This window comes from Citrus clementina, unplaced genomic scaffold (genome assembly GCF_000493195.1).
Source record: "Citrus clementina cultivar Clemenules unplaced genomic scaffold, Citrus_clementina_v1.0 scaffold_6, whole genome shotgun sequence".
In the NCBI taxonomy this organism is placed as follows: Eukaryota; Viridiplantae; Streptophyta; class Magnoliopsida; order Sapindales; family Rutaceae; genus Citrus; species Citrus x clementina.
In genome coordinates this window covers 24,764,643-24,781,974 of record NW_006262139.1, presented here as the reverse complement: position 1 = coordinate 24,781,974, position 17,332 = coordinate 24,764,643, and the positions used below count along the sequence as shown (strand labels likewise).

General features: G+C 36.3%; 2 protein-coding genes across 2 annotated transcripts; one reads left to right on the top strand and one right to left on the bottom strand.

Moving 5' to 3' along the window:
- Positions 1–1,102: 1,102 nt before the first annotated feature.
- LOC18039138 (ABC transporter B family member 19) lies at positions 1,103–8,022 on the bottom strand. The gene is made up of 10 exons (XM_006431068.2): positions 7,418–8,022; positions 7,258–7,312; positions 6,983–7,158; positions 6,458–6,658; positions 5,912–6,171; positions 5,506–5,822; positions 5,194–5,417; positions 4,214–5,033; positions 3,881–4,122; positions 1,103–2,478 (listed from the first exon to the last, which is right to left on the bottom strand). Exons 1-10 carry the CDS (start codon positions 7,670–7,672, stop codon positions 1,270–1,272), a joined length of 3,759 nt encoding a protein of 1,252 aa, XP_006431131.1. The 5' UTR covers positions 7,673–8,022; the 3' UTR covers positions 1,103–1,269.
- Positions 8,023–14,363: 6,341 nt separating this feature from the next.
- Positions 14,364–16,430, top strand: LOC18039137 (tubulin alpha-2 chain). Its single transcript, XM_006431067.2, has 4 exons — positions 14,364–14,593; positions 14,709–14,943; positions 15,043–15,413; positions 15,508–16,430. Exons 1-4 carry the CDS (start codon positions 14,501–14,503, stop codon positions 16,159–16,161), a joined length of 1,353 nt encoding a protein of 450 aa, XP_006431130.1. The 5' UTR covers positions 14,364–14,500; the 3' UTR covers positions 16,162–16,430.
- The last annotated feature ends 902 nt before the right edge of the window (positions 16,431–17,332 follow it).

The following is a 17,332-nucleotide window of genomic DNA, read 5'->3' as shown; positions in this document are numbered from 1 at the left end:
ATTTTATTCTTCATCTATTTTTCTCTCATACAACCGTGGTTTGTTTTTTTTTTTTTTTTTTTTTTTTTCTATACAAGACCTTTTTATGTAAATTCTTCTGATATGTAATTATTTTTATTCTCTACTTATTTTTTATTTGATATTTTTTACATGTGAGTTGATGTTAGGTAGTTTAAAAATCCCTAATAAAAGGGCACGTATAATACAACTGAGCTACAAAGGACAGACGTGATTCATCATCTCTGCCAAAATGTCGATTAGATCTACATCTGTACAGACTGCACCGCTATTTTCTTTTGGAGCCACATACACTCTTTGTTCAGAGAAGGGGGGCTCCCACTCCTCTGCTTCTTCTGTGCACTGCCACGCTTTAACTTTACTATCTTTTCTTTTCTTCTCACTCAGTGTCAATGGCAGTATCATCAATGAACCGTAAAAGTTGTTAAGGGCCTACTCTTCTTGGAGACTTCTTCAATTATTATTATTTTTTTTTAACCTTTATGGCAGACCAAGTACGTGTAATAATGGTCAGTGTGATTGTTGAAGAAGCTATCCTCACTTTCAAAAAGGGAAAAACCCATCTGCAGATTTTGAAGAAAAGGGCATTGCCATTTGCAGTTGCTCAAAAGAGTGAGCAAAGTTGGGCCATTCTAAGGCGCACTAGTAGATCATGAACCCCATTTGTGCAACACATGCTTAAGCTTTACATCTCATTGATATTTTTCACACATCTATTACTCACACAAGTCACAATAATTCATAGCATCTGCCACAAATGAATATGTCTCCCATTTTATTGAAAAAGATAATAGGTTAGCTCTTTTTGTTGCTGTTTTAGCAATTGATTTAGTCCCATGTGGGTCTTAAGCGCCGGGAACAAAGGACATGCGTGGCCTCATCTCAATATTGAAAGATAACTTTAGCAAACCACATGCTATGAGCAAAGCTAGAATAAGAAAAAGTCTCATGAGGGCTGGAAAGGTTGCATCTTGATTTGCTTTTCAAATATTATAAAATTGCAATTACAACTGGAGATGAAAAGCCAACCAATCACCTAATCAACCACAGATAGATCAACAGGCTTATACACCAAAGATATTAATAATATAACACATGATACCCCATTGGAAAATGGGGCAGCAGTTCTTAAGATATAATCTCCACATTTCCATATCTACAACTATCATATCATCATTCAAAAAGAAAAATGGAAACATGAGGTTAATGGGGACCCAAACATAATTACCACAATCAAGGCCAAAAGCACACTCAAATATGATGATGCTGTAATTGCAAAAGTCTAGAATATGCCCCATCTGGACGGCTAACCAATTCGGAGTGGCTACCCTGTTCTACAATGCGGCCATCTTGCACAACTCCAATGCAGTCTACACCTCTTATTGTTGATAATCGGTGAGCCACAAGAACCGTGGTTCGGCCCCTCATTAGCCTCTCAAGAGCTTCTTGTAGCACACACTCAGATTCAGCATCAAGGGCACTTGTGGCCTCATCAAGCAGAAGTATTGCTGGGTTCTTGAGAACAGCCCTAGCAATTGCTATCCTTTGCTTCTGTCCACCAGAGAGTTGAACCCCTCTCTCACCAACTGGTGTTTTGTACGCATTGGGCAATGCACTAACAAACCCATGCACATTAGCAGCACGGGCGGCCTCAACGACTTCTGCTTCAGTTGCACCTTCTTTTCCATATGCAATGTTATCAAAAATGCTCGCCGCAAACAGGGCTGGCTCTTGTTGCACCAAACCAATTTTAAGCCTAAGGGACTTCAAGTTCAATCGACGAATATCCTTGCCATCAATCATAACTTTCCCAGCTGTAGGATCGTAAAATCTCTCAATCAATGCAATCACAGAACTCTTGCCAGACCCACTAGCACCTACAAGAGCTTGGCTCTGGCCAGCACGGATTCTAAGGTTAAAGTCCTTAAAAACAACTACATCTGGTCTTGATGGGTAGGCAAAATCAACATGCCTAAGTTCAATTTCTCCGCGAATTGTTTCTACGGGCTCAGCATCTGGATCATCTGGGTCAATTCTAGTAGAGCGGTCCAAAATGGAAAACACTGAGCCAACAGATTCGCCACCTCTAATGATCTCTGGAGCAAGACTGACAGTTTCCGCCACTGAATTGGCGGTCACGACCAGGACAACAAAAACCTTGATAACCTTAGAAAATGTCGATACCCCTTTGCCAACAAGGTGAACACCGTACCATAGAATGAGAGCTTCAGAGGCATGTAAAGCAAACTGAGAGATGCCGAAAAGAATGCCAGCAGTTAGACTACGACGAAGGGTTTGGCTTTGGGGCACACGAAGCTCATGGCAGAACAGGGAGAGGATCTTGTTTTGAGCATTAAAGGCTGCAACAGTTCGGATATTGCTCACTCCCTCACCAGCTATCATGCTTGTCTTTGCATGGGCCTTGGCGGTGTCTCCAGCAAACCCTTTGAGAGACAGTTGCTGCATGACGCAAAAGATGAGAGAAATTAACTGTCAGATAACTTAATCAATCAGTTGTTCCCAGTTAATCACACCCGTAATGTTTTTATGCAAATAAGTATCTTTCTACCATTAAAAACTATATTTTTGTCTAAACATTGGTCCAAAAATTACCTAAATGTAATCATGTTAAATTTTAGTTATTGGTTTTTTCTTCTTCTTGGGTAAACATGGTCACTGTTGCATAGCTAATAAAACAGTCATTTCTGCTTAAAGGTTCAACAAGATGAACAGTTGCACACACCAAAGTGAAGGGGCCACTGAACAGTACCAAACCAGGGTAACCAAAATATTGTTTTCCTCTGCTTGATGAAATCAGTCACTTTTCACACTGTATAAAGCACGCACGAATTTAGACACCAATAGTCCATCAACAAAGCCTAACCAACTGTTAGACTCAGGTTCCACAGTTTGAAAACTACCCAGATCCTAAGTAGCGCTCTAAAGACTTCCACTAATTGAAGCCTAAAAACAATATGCCAAAAAGGTGTGCACGCCCTGCGCAAGTTAGCATCTTTCACTCTTTTTCGTTCACTGCCATTCCAGCAAATACTGTCACCCTCTGTCTCTGATACCCTTTTTGGAAAAAAATTACAAACTTTGAGAGAAAAAAAAAAGATTTTTATTAAAGAATAACTTGAGAGAAAAAAAACGTTTCAAAAATTTAAAAAAAAAAACTTGAGGGGAAAAAAAATATATCATGAATAATTGATCACGGGCTAAGAATCTCTTGAAACACTCAGAAGATTGGTGGTATCTGGCTAAGAAAGAGTAAACAAAAGCAATGAAAGCTCATGTACCTAGGAGAAAAACACAAGCCCAGTTCACTAGGACAGCTAAAAATCTGACACAGAACTGATATCCATTCACTGTATATTGGCAGTGTCGGTGTGTGGTAAAAATCTAAGTGGAAAAAAGAAACTGTGAGAGAAACTAGACAAGTTGAAATATTGACTAAAACTTAAAAAGAAAAGAAAAATTGTTCATAGCCTCGAGGAATAAGCTAAAAAATAACACTTTTTGAGTAAATATGGAATCTTGACTATTTTATTGAGCACAGTAATTTATAAAGCTCATATTATATTTGAGGGATTTTAATGCAGCTGACTTGGAGGAAGCACGTGCAGTGCATCAATGCACTGCCACGTAACTGTCGTTTTATAGAAAGATGTAGTGGAGTTATTAGATTCCAGAGATCAAAAGCAGATGTAAAAAATCTTACATGCATTAAGAAACTGAATTGCCCATGTGCATTTGTTCAGCTCAATTTCAACCCATCTAGGAAAATGCTAACAGTTTTATTTGTACAAGTAGCTGGACTTTAAAAAGAATTGGGAAAGGATGAGTTGAGAGTGAGCATTACCTGAGCAAAGTTAGCAAGGACAAGCAGAGGGTATGTGCCTAGAATGAGAAGAGAGACTCTCCATTCCACTATGAATGCAACTATGAAGGATGTGAGCAGTGAGGTCATGTTTTGTAGAATCACAGAAATTCTATCAGCAATTGCTGATTTCACATCGGCAGCATCAGTTGCCAATCGAGCCGCAACTAGGCTTGAGTTGTGCTCTTCTTCATCGAACCATCCGACTTCATTCCTTAAGATTGCTGAAGAAAACAAAGCACCAATTAGGATCTACACGATGAAATTGAATTAACTTTCAACTAATGAGACAAATAAAGATCAATAGTTTTATACCTGCAAGCATCATCCTCCTCACTCTTGTGGTGAGGTTCTCTCCCATAATGCTAAAGAAGTAATGCTGAATCAAATATGCAACAACTGCATAAAGACCCGCACCAATGTAAATGAAGACAAATTCTTTAGTCTTCCTTTCCATGGATGCAGGATTTCTATAGTAGAAAACCTCAATCATACAGGCCATCACGATGGCAAAGGTCGGACCGATAAAACCAGAAAGCACAGACCCTATAGCACCCATTATTGAATATGGCCATTCAGGAGCATTTAGCTTGAGAAGCCGCAAGAAGTAACCATCAGGAGCTGGATTTTTGCGGTCAGTTTCAGCATTTGAAACCATCTCTATCCGGCCATCAGCCCCAGTACTGTAAGAGTAGCTCAAATTCCTTAAGCTGCCAGAGCGGAGGCTTAGGGACTTTGTTGACAATGAATGGCTTAAACGTGTTGAACGTGAGCGGCGAGTTGATGGGTTTGCAAAGTCTCTATTCCTCACCATTTCTTGGAATCGGATTAATGAAGCATAGGCCCCAGCCTTAGCAATCAGTTCCTCATGCGTTCCTGTCTCAACAACCTGCCCTTGCTGGATAACTGCAACTGTGTCTACATTTCTAATGGTGGAGAGGCGATGGGCAACAACTACAGTTGTTCTCCCAACCATGAGACGGTCCAAAGCTTCTTGAACAATGCTCTCTGACCCTGCATCAAGTGCACTAGTTGCTTCATCAAGAAGAAGGATCTTGGGGTTCTTCAACATAGCCCTGGCAATTGCAATTCTCTGTTTCTGTCCACCAGAGAGCTGCACTCCACGCTCTCCCACCTGAATTTGGAAAAAAACATGTGAGTATCATTAAATTTTGAGAAACTTCTGGGATTTGGGAGATGGAAAAGAGTTATAATGAAATCTTTGTTTCCTATAACATAAGGTAAAAAATTGCAAAACAGAAATTAGAACTAATTTGATGTCTCTGATAACGAACCTGAGTACTGTAACCATTAGGAAGCAATGTAATAAAACTGTGAGCATTGGCAGCAGAAGCAGCAGCTTCCACTTCAGCCATTGTTGCCTCAGGTTTGCCATAGAGTATGTTCTCAAGTATGGTGGTAGCAAAAAGTGCAGGTTCTTGGTTCACAAGCCCTATCTGGTCGCGTAACCATCTCAATTGCAGTGTTTTAATGTCCACATTATCCAGCAGAACTTGCCCTGTTCACCAACAAGAAATATCATTACAACCATCAATAAAAGCCACAGCACCTCAATCTTTAAACAGGATCAAAGAATCTTTCATTACCTGCATTAGGATCATAGAATCTTTCAATTAGAGAGACAACAGTGCTTTTCCCAGATCCGCTGCCACCAACAACCGCAACAGTCTTTCCAGCAGGAAAGTAAATAGAGAAATCCCGGAAGATAATCACATCAGGCCTTGATGGGTAGCTAAAAGTTACATTCTTGAATTCTATATTGCCATTAACCTCATCCAAGCATCTTCCATTTGTTGGGTCTTGAATTATGGAAGGCTTTTGTTTGATGATCTCCATCAGCTTATAACCAGCTGCTTTACCTTTGCTGAATGCTCCAAGGTTTGAAAAAGACTGACCCAAACTCCTGTACCAACCAATTATTAAGTTATCATTAAGAGAATGCTTAAACATCTGTGATGACAGAAATGACAAAGTTTAACTCAAGGATCCTACATGCCACCAACTATGGCAGAGAAAATTGCAGTGAATGCCTTTCCTCCATCAGTTACTCCATTCCTGATAAAAACACCGGCATACCAGAAAACAAGGGCCCATGACATGCAAGCAATTCCATAAGTACATCCAAGCCCAAGACCTTTGGCCATACCAGCCTTGTATCCTAGTTTCAGTGTGTTTTGTATAGCATCTGAATAGGAATTGAGGGCCTTACTCTCACCCACATACGAGTAAACTGTCCGGACTTGTGCAATGGCCTGTGTACACAGTAAAAAAGTTAGATAGCAGAATTGTAATTAAAGTTGACATAGAAATGCAAACACATAAAACCTTTTCCAGGGTAACTAAGTGAACATTGTGTAGTTCACTGCATTTTCAGGTTCAAGCACAAATCCAGAATAAGAAAAATGTATGGAACAGTTATCCAACAAGAAAAGCAACAGCTACTCAACCAAGCGTCCTGATTGAAGAGTTATATAAACCAAAATGCACCAGTCATAGAAAGTTCAAAGTACTGTCATGCTTTGTTCTGACGACGCTCACCTGCTCAGCAATTATGCCGGCATTTGCATATGATTCACGGCTCTTGGACGTGAGGCCAGTGAGAGTATATGCATATAAGCCTCCAGCGAAAGCAATACCAGGAATCACTGCTATACTTAGCAATGCCAACCTCCATGCTGATACAAAACCAACCACTAGCCCAGCCAAAAATGTTGACAAATAATGAATAAAATTCCCCACCTGAAGTTGCCAAGAAACAAAAACACACTTGTAAGCTTAAACTTCCATGGATCAATTAAGAACCCCTAATCACAAAAGTCCACCACACCCAAAAGGCGCAAGCCAACTCAAGTTGCTAACATGCGCCTCCAATATTGAAAACAACTGTTATGACCTTTTGGGACCCGCATTAATGCATCATCAACAACCCAGATAAGCATTTTGCAATTTATCACTATCAATTACTAGATTTGGTCCCATATCATACTCTACAGTACACAAACCGAAATAAAATAAAAATAAAAAAATAACAGAAAGAATAGAAATATTAAACAAAAATTAGACCTTCTCACTAATGGCATCTTGAACGAGAAGAGTATCCGTTGAAACACTGAAGACAATATCACCAGTTCTTGCATCAGTGTCAAAGAAGCCAACATCTTGTTTCAATACTGCTTCCAAATACTTCTTCCTCAAAGTGCTTACTTGCCTCTCCCCAGTGTACATCCAACATGCAATCTCTGGTGAAAAAAAAAAAGTTACATAAAAAATCAACAAATAATTAAACAAAGATGAAGCAATTGCATTTTCTGAAAACAAAATGAACAAAAATAACATACCAGCATAAGAAGAAAAGCAGACAATGAGTCCAAGATACACAAAGTAAAGTGCATACTGCAATGAACAGAAAAGAAAACTAATCAGAACCCAGATCCAAAATAGCTATAAACAGTAGAAAAATATTGAATTTTGGTTAGTGGGTTTGCGAAAAGTTGATACCTTGCAAACTTCATGAGTCATTTTGTGAATATCAGTTTGGTTTTTGCCAAAGCCATTAACCATTTCACCAAAGAGAAGGAAAAAAACAGGCATCGAAGAGCCATGAATAACGGCTCCTAAGCTACCAAAGATCATAAGACACCAATCATATTTGTCAGCAAATGAAAAGAGTTGAAAAAATGGCAAGCTTTGTTCTTTCTTCTTCTCTGCCTCTGGTGGCAGAGTCTTTGCTGCTTCAGTAGTTGGCTCAGCCATTATCTAATACACCAAAGCAAGAAAAAACCAACGTATTCAAGTCTCAATGAAGAGAGATCTAAGCCGATTAAAGCATTGAGAAAATGAAAGATCAAAGCACCCTTTTGAACTAACAACACAGTTAAAGTGTTCGGGTGAAGCCTGGTTTGTTAGAAATTATCAAAGAGCAAAACAAAGCAAAACGGAAAAAGGAAGAGAGAAAGAGTGGACGCATAGGAACTACAAAGAAAGCAAAGTGTGTATATATAGGAAGAGAAAGCTAAGTGGTATTGGTATTGGACCAGTGTCCAGTGGTCAAAGCAAAAATAAAAATGAAATGTATTGATTGAAGACACAAGTCACACTACGAGCATGTATACAACGTAATGAGTGCGAGGAGAGAGTGTCTTATAGTGAGTGGTGACTGGTGAGGTGGTGCTGCTCTTTAAGTTTTTTTTAACTGTGGGTTGTAAATGTGTTCGTATGATATACATATGTGACCTGAATTGAATTCTCAATCCAGTCAGTTCAATTGGAATCTGGTTTACTGTGTTGTGTTCGTAATGTCTTGAGTTTTGTGCCTATAAAATTTTTTCTTTATATTTTATTCTTCATGTTACAATTTCAATGGATATGCTCAGACATGGAAGAAAATGGGGATTTTTTTTTCCTTTTTTCAAAATTACATGATTTGTTAAAACCATTAACAAGGGACTAGGGTCCATAGTATTTTACTATTTTAGCTTTACTTCGTTTAAATTAAGCAGTTTGTAAGAATAATCATTTAATTCTTTTTTTGTTCAAGTAAGGTGGATTTATTTCCTTCTATATATTTAGAGAAGGTTATGATATTCTACTCGTCTTGTAAAATGACTTATCTTTATTAGACTTATTGATTGGTGGTTATAAAAATAAATAATAATAATAATAATAAATTAAAACTATTCATAATTAGTAATGTAAACCCATCGCAATATTTTTAAAATGTAAGTAAAGACAAGATGAGCAGGCGACACATTTTCACTTAGAAATAGATTGATTTATACTCATGAGTGTTAGTTAATTTAACTAATAAAATGTACAAGGTTGCCACAGGGAAATCATCCCACGGTTAATTTAAAAAAAAATTGTAACAAATTGATGATTATAAATTTCAATAAATTCCTAAGAGAAGCATGTAATAAAAACAAACAAACAAACAAAGTTGGGGTTCTACGTACATTGACCGAGGTTACCGGTAGTAAATAGAAAAGATGCTGAATGATGAGTTATACAAGCTGTTTGACCCTGATTGGTATTTGCATTTGAGCATCTTTGAGCTAAAAGTGTGTAGTTTAAAAGTTTCTCAAAAATAGTTTAAAATCCGATACATTTAGTGTCTGATCGTTACAAGTTATGTATTTTGTATGTAAGCCATTTGCAGAATCACTCCTTTCACTGACATTGCATGTGTTCCTTCCTGCAGCCCCCTTTATCTATTATTGTACCTAATTTGTTTCCATTAGCACCAACTTATAGTGTTTTTTTAGTTCAAATTTTGGTAACTGAAGAGGGGTCTGGATGTGTGGTAAGAAACCCCCCATTCATCTGAGTTTATTTTTATTTTTTATCTATTCGAGAGAAACATTACACGGTATTACGCAAAATGTCCCAACTTTTTTACTCAATTTTATTTCAAACAGAATCTACTGCTCGTATATACATGAAACAAAAATCATCATCAAATTTTTTTATGATGATGCAAAAGTTCAGTAAAAAAACAGAAGTTTCTTGATAAATCTAAAGGGGACCCAATGGAACAGTCACAATAAATTACTAGGACCCAATTCTGTATACATGCCATCAAAAGTTTCAGAACTTAACCCATAATTGATAATTCTTCTGGGTTTGACCATTTGCTGGCTCTTGTATGGTTGTATTGAAAAAATAAAATAAAAATAAAAACAAAACCTCTTTCCCAAAAAAAAAATATAAAAAAAAAGGTATTTCATTTTTAGTTACTATTTAACAGATTCAGTGTTTTATTTATTTATGCATTTGAATGAAAGATATTCATTTCATTCAAATGAGGTTTAAAAAAAGGAAAAGAAAAAGAACTTTTGAGAAAGTTTAAACCACTAGAAAACAAATACATCGACGAATTCAATAATCAAAATGGATTTTTTAACTACAATAGAAACATTTTAATTAAGTTTCTGCCATTTTGGGATTTTTTTTTTTAATTAGTAGAATAATTATAATTCAATCCTTTCCCTTCTACAAGACATAAGGGAAGTTCTGTATTCAGATTTTTCCACATTAAAAAATTGTATCGGTTGAACTAATTGACCAGGATTTAAGTCAGCATTTTAATTGGAATATTTAAGTTTAGATACGTAATATTATTTATAGGCAAATTTTAATTACTTGCCAAATTAAGAGAAGTAATTGAGTCGCCAAGATCAATTGATCTTTTCTCCTTCCCATCTATATCACCTCAAATCGTTGCATCGTCGTCCTTTTTTCTATATATCCAATCAAAAATATATATCAAATCAAAGCCACTAATTGTAATTGTAATTGTGAATCAAAAAAATATATCAAATCAAAGCTACATTTCCATTTATTTATTGCTACGTGACCAAACATAAGCCTCCAAAAACATTCCCATAAATCATGCTCCATGTCACATCCAGGTGCAATCATTTGGTTCATTGATTCAATCAAAGACCCTAAAAGAGTTGGGGGAAAAAAAAAAATTTTAATAAAAGAGGATTAAATGTCTGATTATGGGCCTTCTCTTCTATCTATCTATCTTTCTTCTTCTTTTTTCCCCCGAAATTGTGAAATTGGATCTAGCTTGAGTTCAATCAAATGTTTGATAAAAGCCTATTATAGCTGATGGCCCAAGCCTGCCAATTAGTACACCTTCAATAATTACGTAAGATTATATCAAGAGTTGTGATAAGAAAAAGGAGAAAAGATTTGCATCATTTTGTTTTGAATTTGTATGCTCTCAACCCATGATTGTAAATCATTTACCTAAAAAAAAATATATTTTTTGGACCTATCATATGTAACCGAACAAAATCTTAATAGGAAATAAAACGAAGGAAATATTTATCTGTCTAAAGTATATTAATTTGTTTTTCCTAATAGCTCACTCACACTTAAGTAAAAAAGTTTTATAATACTACTATTCTTAGACCTTTATAGACTATATAAAAAAGTAAATCAGTTTCATAAAGTAACAAAAAAGAGAGAGAGCTAGATCGGAAAAAAAAATAATTAAAAATTAGCATTATTACCAACATGTAGCATCTTGCCGACTTCTAGGAAATTGTGTTACCAAAACCATAATCATAAGCTAACATTAAATTGGCTTTTTACTCCTTTGTTGCGCAGAAAAAAAATATTTTTTGGCAAGAAGTTCATTTTTCCTTTATGTGCTTGTTGGATTAATAAGTTAACAAATTAATTAACAAAATGCTTGGCGTTAAAAAGTGATATCAAGGTCGCATATAAGAGGAAAATGGTCGGCTAGTCCTTTAACACTCCATTTGTACTTTGTGTGTTTCCTCTGGCCTTCTATGGTTCTAATTAAAAGGACATTAAAACAAGTACATCAAAATATTACAATCAATGATTTAATTAAGAACAAAGCCAGCCTTAGTCGTTCTATAAACCCTAAAAGGATTTAATAAATGAAGCGGCTTTGGTTGTGCTGTAGCCTCTTTCGGGAACATTTGATCTGTTTTGGTGAAGGGTTAATCTTATTATTATTATTTTATAGTTTTTATTTTAATCCAATAACCCAAAGTTATTACAACCTAGGCATGTTACATTCTTCAAGATGAATATTTTAGTGAAGATTTTATCTTAATTTGGTTGTTAATATGTTGTCCTCTTTTGATCTTGATTCCTGAGCTTGCTTCCACAAGCATGCACTAATATTTTTCATAAATTAAAATTGGTTTAATTAAAAAAAAAATTTGAGGTGTATCACGTTTTTAAAATGAGAGAATATAGAGATTATTTGAATATGTTTGCGAGTTAAAAATCACTTGATCGTAAGGAGTTTCATGTTGCTCTATCCAGAAACTAAGTGTGGAATATTGGATTAATGATTAATAAAGAGATAATCAAGAAGTTAATTAAGAAGATAAAAACTTGAATTAAAATTAAGTGCTGCCAGGAGTAGCAGTGCATGCATTGCCAACAGAAAGGACTGCAATTTTGATGTTATGGGTTCTGATAATTATATAATTGGCTTTATTTAGCTGATAATCTGATGTAAAAATACGATTGATTATTAAAGAAAAATTTTGATTGTACATGTTGATCAGTCATCACACCTAACCAATAATCATTTGCTGGATATTTTTACAGCTTAAAAATTGATTGAGATCCCCAAAAGGCAAGCTGCCTGTGCAACACCTCACCTGTAGAACATGCAAATAATTATTGTTTTTGCTTTAAAAGTGTGGCTATGAGAGCTTGGACAGCTTCCCTGATACTATCCATTTAAATTAACTTCTCCCTTGATGAGCTTGAAAGTGCTTTTTCAAAAAAGTGCTTTTTGATTGAAAATATACCCTATATAACTTGTATCCTTTTTTCTTTTGGGTTTTTTTCCCATATTTTTGCCAATTTCATTCAAACAATACCAAGTATTTTACCATGTATTCTTTTTTATTATTTAAACCTATGTTAGCAATACGAAAAGAAAAGAAAAAAAAGGTAGAAATTATGTGGTAAATCATGATAATAATTAAAGTTTATGAAAATGGCAATGGCAAATGGCCCCAAAAATTTACCCTACACAACCAAACAAGCAAAAACCCTTGTAACCATTGACATTGTGGGGGACCCTGAGGCGATCATAATCTTCATAATTCGACCATATACACCTTCCCAAACTTTCTTTTTTCGCTATCCTTTTTAAATCCAAATCATTCTTTCGACAACAATGAATAATGATCGTACCACAAATTTTGGGTTGCTTTTTGTCATGTGGAAAACTTATCAATGGCTATGAGTTTACAAAATTTATGACTCCGTTTCATGCTAGGCTTTAGGTTACAAGCAACCTCCATTATCTTTGCTTAATTATTTGGCTTTGACATGATGAACTTACATTATATCTTCCACGACGGCATTCGATTTTTTTCATTAAACATTTATATACATGTATTGAAATTTGTCGTCATTTTTTATAGTACGAGTATTCACATGTTTTAAAATGTAAAATTGAGATTACTCATTATTGTTAAACCTCAAATTCTCATGAGACCAGTCATTAAATTCTATACACATTAATATTTTTTTTTTTTCAAAAGCCCTACAAAAACACATAAACTATTCCAAAAAGGATGCAACATTAGTGTTGAGAATCATATATAAATAAAGAAAGTCTTAGCTTAACTAATTGACTAATTCTTTGCTTACTTTGAACAGTTGTTTGCTGTTACACACATCCATGGCCAAGAGTGTGCTGGCTAGTTTCCTAAAAGCCATCTCAATTTCAGCAGAATAAATCAAAATATTTTTTTTTAAAATTTTTTCTTCCATGTTTTGTTATCAAAAAGCAATTTTGTTTTCCTTTTTGGGTCAAGTGAAGCATTTTTCCTTCTTCTTTGGTCAAAGCAAATAATTTATTTATCATTTATGTTTTGTTCACCAGCAACTATTTATTTCATAAAGTGTTTGGTTATGTTGGAGTTGCTCTAAGGTAGAGCATCCCTTCATAACCACACAATCAAAATTATAATGAATTTTTTTTATTAGTTATCACTTTACGTGTGTAACTAAAATTCATACTCCATCGTAAATCTACTCCAACATAGCAATAACCTTTCATAAAATTTTGAAGTACACAAGCAGGGTCACTCGTCGGTAAGAATGTCCTGACACCTTTTAATTTTGGGCCATTAACATAATCAAAATGGGCCTTTCCAAGCCGAGCACGGGTTGCCACATAGCTAAACCATTTTATATCGTTTTAAAATAACATTTAATTAATTGTATTTTTTTAATAAAAATATGAGACCCAATTCAATCTCAACATACAATCCAATTTCAATCCGAATGAGAATTTTTAATTTCAACACAAATATAAGCTCCTAAACCAAATATCAATTAATCAAAAATTTTGTTTCGTCTTGTAAAAATCAGTTCCTTCCGTTATCGCCGCCAATTGCCAGCCAAAATCAGGCAAAATGTAGAGTTGAAATGGCTGTGGCCAAGCCCAACTTTTGAATTCATATGCGTGCATGTGTATGAATATGATTATATCCTTTTATGGACCCAAAAGCTTAGAAGAACCCATTTAAATCAATTATTATTTTTTTTTATACTTTATACATCGTCAAACTGTTCGATCATCATTATTGGGAATGGGCATGGCCGCAAAGTATGAAAATGGTGAGCATCTTTTCTCTCTTTCAATTGATCAAATACACTTTTTTTTTTCCTTTCTTTTCTTTAAAAATAATTAATTTTATTACCCTACATACTACCGACAACACTATGTATTTGGTCTCTGAGGATGGAGTTGCATTGATATGTTCTAAATTATGGGTGACCTGTAACACATATCATTGGGCTTATTTTGAATTTTGGGCCCATTTAGCTTTGGGGGCAACTCGATTGGCCCAAATTCTTTTCAAATTCCGACTCAGTAAGCCTGAAAAACGTAACGGTCGAAGCCATAGCTGGATCCCACTTTCTTTGTTTGAAATTCAAAAATCTGAACTTATAGTCGTTTCAAACGGCTACTTCACAGCTCTCTATAAAACTTTACAATCTTATTTTTCAGCCACTCTTAATCTCGCAATTCCCGACTCAAATCTCTAACAAAATCACACAAGAATGAGAGAATGCATCTCAATTCACATCGGCCAGGCCGGTATCCAGGTTGGTAATGCCTGCTGGGAGCTCTATTGCCTCGAACATGGCATTCAGGTCAATTTTCTCACACCCTTTTCAATTTCCAAAATACCCATTTGATGCTTCTTCTTTTTTTTTTTGGAAATCTTTTTCAAGTACTCATGTTTTTTTTTTCTGATTCGGGGTGCAGCCTGATGGGCAAATGTTAAGTGACAAAACAGTCGGAGGCGGAGATGATGCTTTCAACACATTCTTCAGTGAGACCGGCGCCGGAAAGCACGTGCCACGCGCCGTGTTTTTGGACCTTGAACCAACTGTAATCGATGAAGTGAGGACTGGCGCCTACCGTCAGTTATTTCACCCGGAGCAACTCATTAGCGGCAAAGAAGATGCTGCTAACAACTTTGCCAGAGGTCACTACACAAGTAAGAACCAATTTTTTTTTTTAAAGAAAAAATCATAATTTTTCGTTTTTATGCAGCAAGTTTTCGCTTTTGTATTAAATTTATTGATTTGGTTTGCAGTTGGGAAAGAGATTGTGGATTTGTGCCTTGATAGGATCAGGAAGTTAGCTGATAACTGTACCGGTCTACAAGGGTTCCTCGTGTTCCACGCGGTTGGTGGAGGAACAGGATCCGGGCTCGGGTCTTTGCTCCTTGAGAGGCTGTCTGTTGATTACGGCAAGAAATCGAAACTGGGATTTACCGTTTACCCTTCACCTCAAGTTTCAACCTCAGTTGTTGAGCCTTACAACAGCGTTTTGTCCACTCACTCTCTGTTAGAACACACTGACGTTTCTGTGTTGCTTGACAATGAAGCAATCTACGATATTTGTCGCCGCTCACTCGATATCGAGAGACCCACTTATACCAATCTCAACAGACTTGTTTCTCAGGTTATAAAATTGATAACGAATCCCGGGTTGTGCTTGATTTTGTAAATTACAGGCTTTGAAATTAACCTCCACACTTGTGCCGTTGGTTGTGCAGGTGATTTCTTCACTAACGGCGTCTCTTCGTTTTGATGGAGCCTTAAACGTGGATGTGACAGAGTTCCAAACAAATTTAGTCCCATACCCTCGGATTCACTTCATGCTTTCATCATATGCCCCTGTTATCTCAGCAGAGAAGGCCTACCACGAGCAACTATCAGTGTCAGAAATCACAAACAGCGCATTTGAGCCCTCGTCAATGATGGCAAAATGTGACCCCCGCCATGGGAAATACATGGCATGTTGTTTGATGTACAGAGGAGACGTGGTACCAAAAGATGTGAACGCAGCAGTGGCAGCAATCAAGACTAAGAGAACAATCCAATTCGTGGACTGGTGCCCAACTGGGTTCAAGTGTGGAATCAATTACCAGCCACCATCGGTGGTTCCTGGCGGGGATTTGGCTAAGGTTCAAAGAGCTGTGTGTATGATTTCGAACTCAACGAGTGTGGCTGAGGTGTTTTCGAGAATTGATCAAAAGTTTGATTTGATGTACTCGAAGAGGGCGTTTGTGCATTGGTATGTGGGTGAAGGCATGGAGGAAGGAGAGTTTTCGGAGGCTAGAGAGGATTTGGCCGCACTTGAGAAGGATTACGAGGAAGTTGGTGCTGAGTCTGCTGACGGAGAAGAAGAAGAAGGAGACGAGTACTAGGCAGTGATATTGGATTTGTTCTTCTGCCAATGGACTCATTGGTCTGCCCTCGCTATAATGGATACCGGACTCATATGTAGCCGAACCTATGCTCTTTTTGCTTCTTCTTCGTGTTATATATTAGGCCCAAATGAGTTAACAAAATTTGCAGTGTTTTCAACCTTATTTATATATTTGAGGCACAAAAAGCTTTTATAGTATTTTTTTTTTAATATTCAACCGTCAGAAAACTTATTGATATGATGAGTAAATGATGACATAGTTACTTATTGTGGGGGCCACGTTTACCACTTGGCATTTTTTTTGGGTTGACACGCTATCTTAAACCACTACTCTGGAGTTATTCACAAATTGCCGAAATACCAACGATTTGTCATACACAAAACATATGATTAAACAGATAATGGAGTTTCTATTCACACAGTTTTATGTTCATGAAATTTGCTTTTTAGCTGTACACAAAAGAAAGCTAAAACAGGAAAAGGTTGGTCATACTTCTAGGGTCCTACCAACAAAAGAAAGCTACCAAATTAAAACCAGAAACAAAAACAGGAAAAGGGTGAGCAAAAAGATTTTTGATTCCTCCTCTCGAGCATCCTCACTCACACTGCCTCCTTCTCATCAGCCAATTCCTGCCAAAAGAACAGGAAAAACGGGTCAGCGACAGCCGGGTCTAAATATATCGGGATAAGGATTTCAGCCCGGCCCAAACCGGAGATTTCAATAGAGAGAGATTTTCGCGGGAATCCTATTATTTCCTCGCTTTTCTAGGAAACCAAACAAGAAAGAAAGAAAGCAAGATTTTTAACAAAATCGACTAAAACGTGAATGGAAATAATCAAAAAACAAAATCAGCTTGAAGATACGATTTCCTTTTCCCCTCCTTTTCTGGGAAACCAAACAAGAAGAGAAAATTTTACAAAACCGAACAACGAATCTCTATTTTTCTCTGCATCCAAACTTCAAAAACGATAAAGCTGAGTTGGGAAAAAAAAAAAAGCTACTGAAGATTCGATTGTTTCCCTCGGTTTCTCGGAAAGCGAACAAGAACGATGATTTCCCTTTTTTAAAGAAAAAGTAATACAGTAAAATCTTTGTTTTTTACTCCATTTTCTCAGCTTCATTCAACGATCAGAAACTTAATAAACAAATAAATAAATAACGAACCTTG

Coding starts and splice junctions, on each gene's coding strand:
- LOC18039138 (XM_006431068.2), bottom strand. CDS start 7,672: ATGGCTGAGCCAACTACTGAAGCAGCAAAGACTCTGCCACCAGAGGCA. Junction 6,659..6,982: donor AAGATGCCATTAGTGAGAAG/GTCTAATTTTTG, acceptor TGGCAACTTCAG/GTGGGGAATTTTATTCATTA. Junction 5,418..5,505: donor ATTCTATGATCCTAATGCAG/GTAATGAAAGAT, acceptor GTTGGTGAACAG/GGCAAGTTCTGCTGGATAAT.
- LOC18039137 (XM_006431067.2), top strand. CDS start 14,501: ATGAGAGAATGCATCTCAATTCACATCGGCCAGGCCGGTATCCAGGTT. Junction 14,594..14,708: donor GCCTCGAACATGGCATTCAG/GTCAATTTTCTC, acceptor TTCGGGGTGCAG/CCTGATGGGCAAATGTTAAG. Junction 14,944..15,042: donor TGCCAGAGGTCACTACACAA/GTAAGAACCAAT, acceptor TTTGGTTTGCAG/TTGGGAAAGAGATTGTGGAT.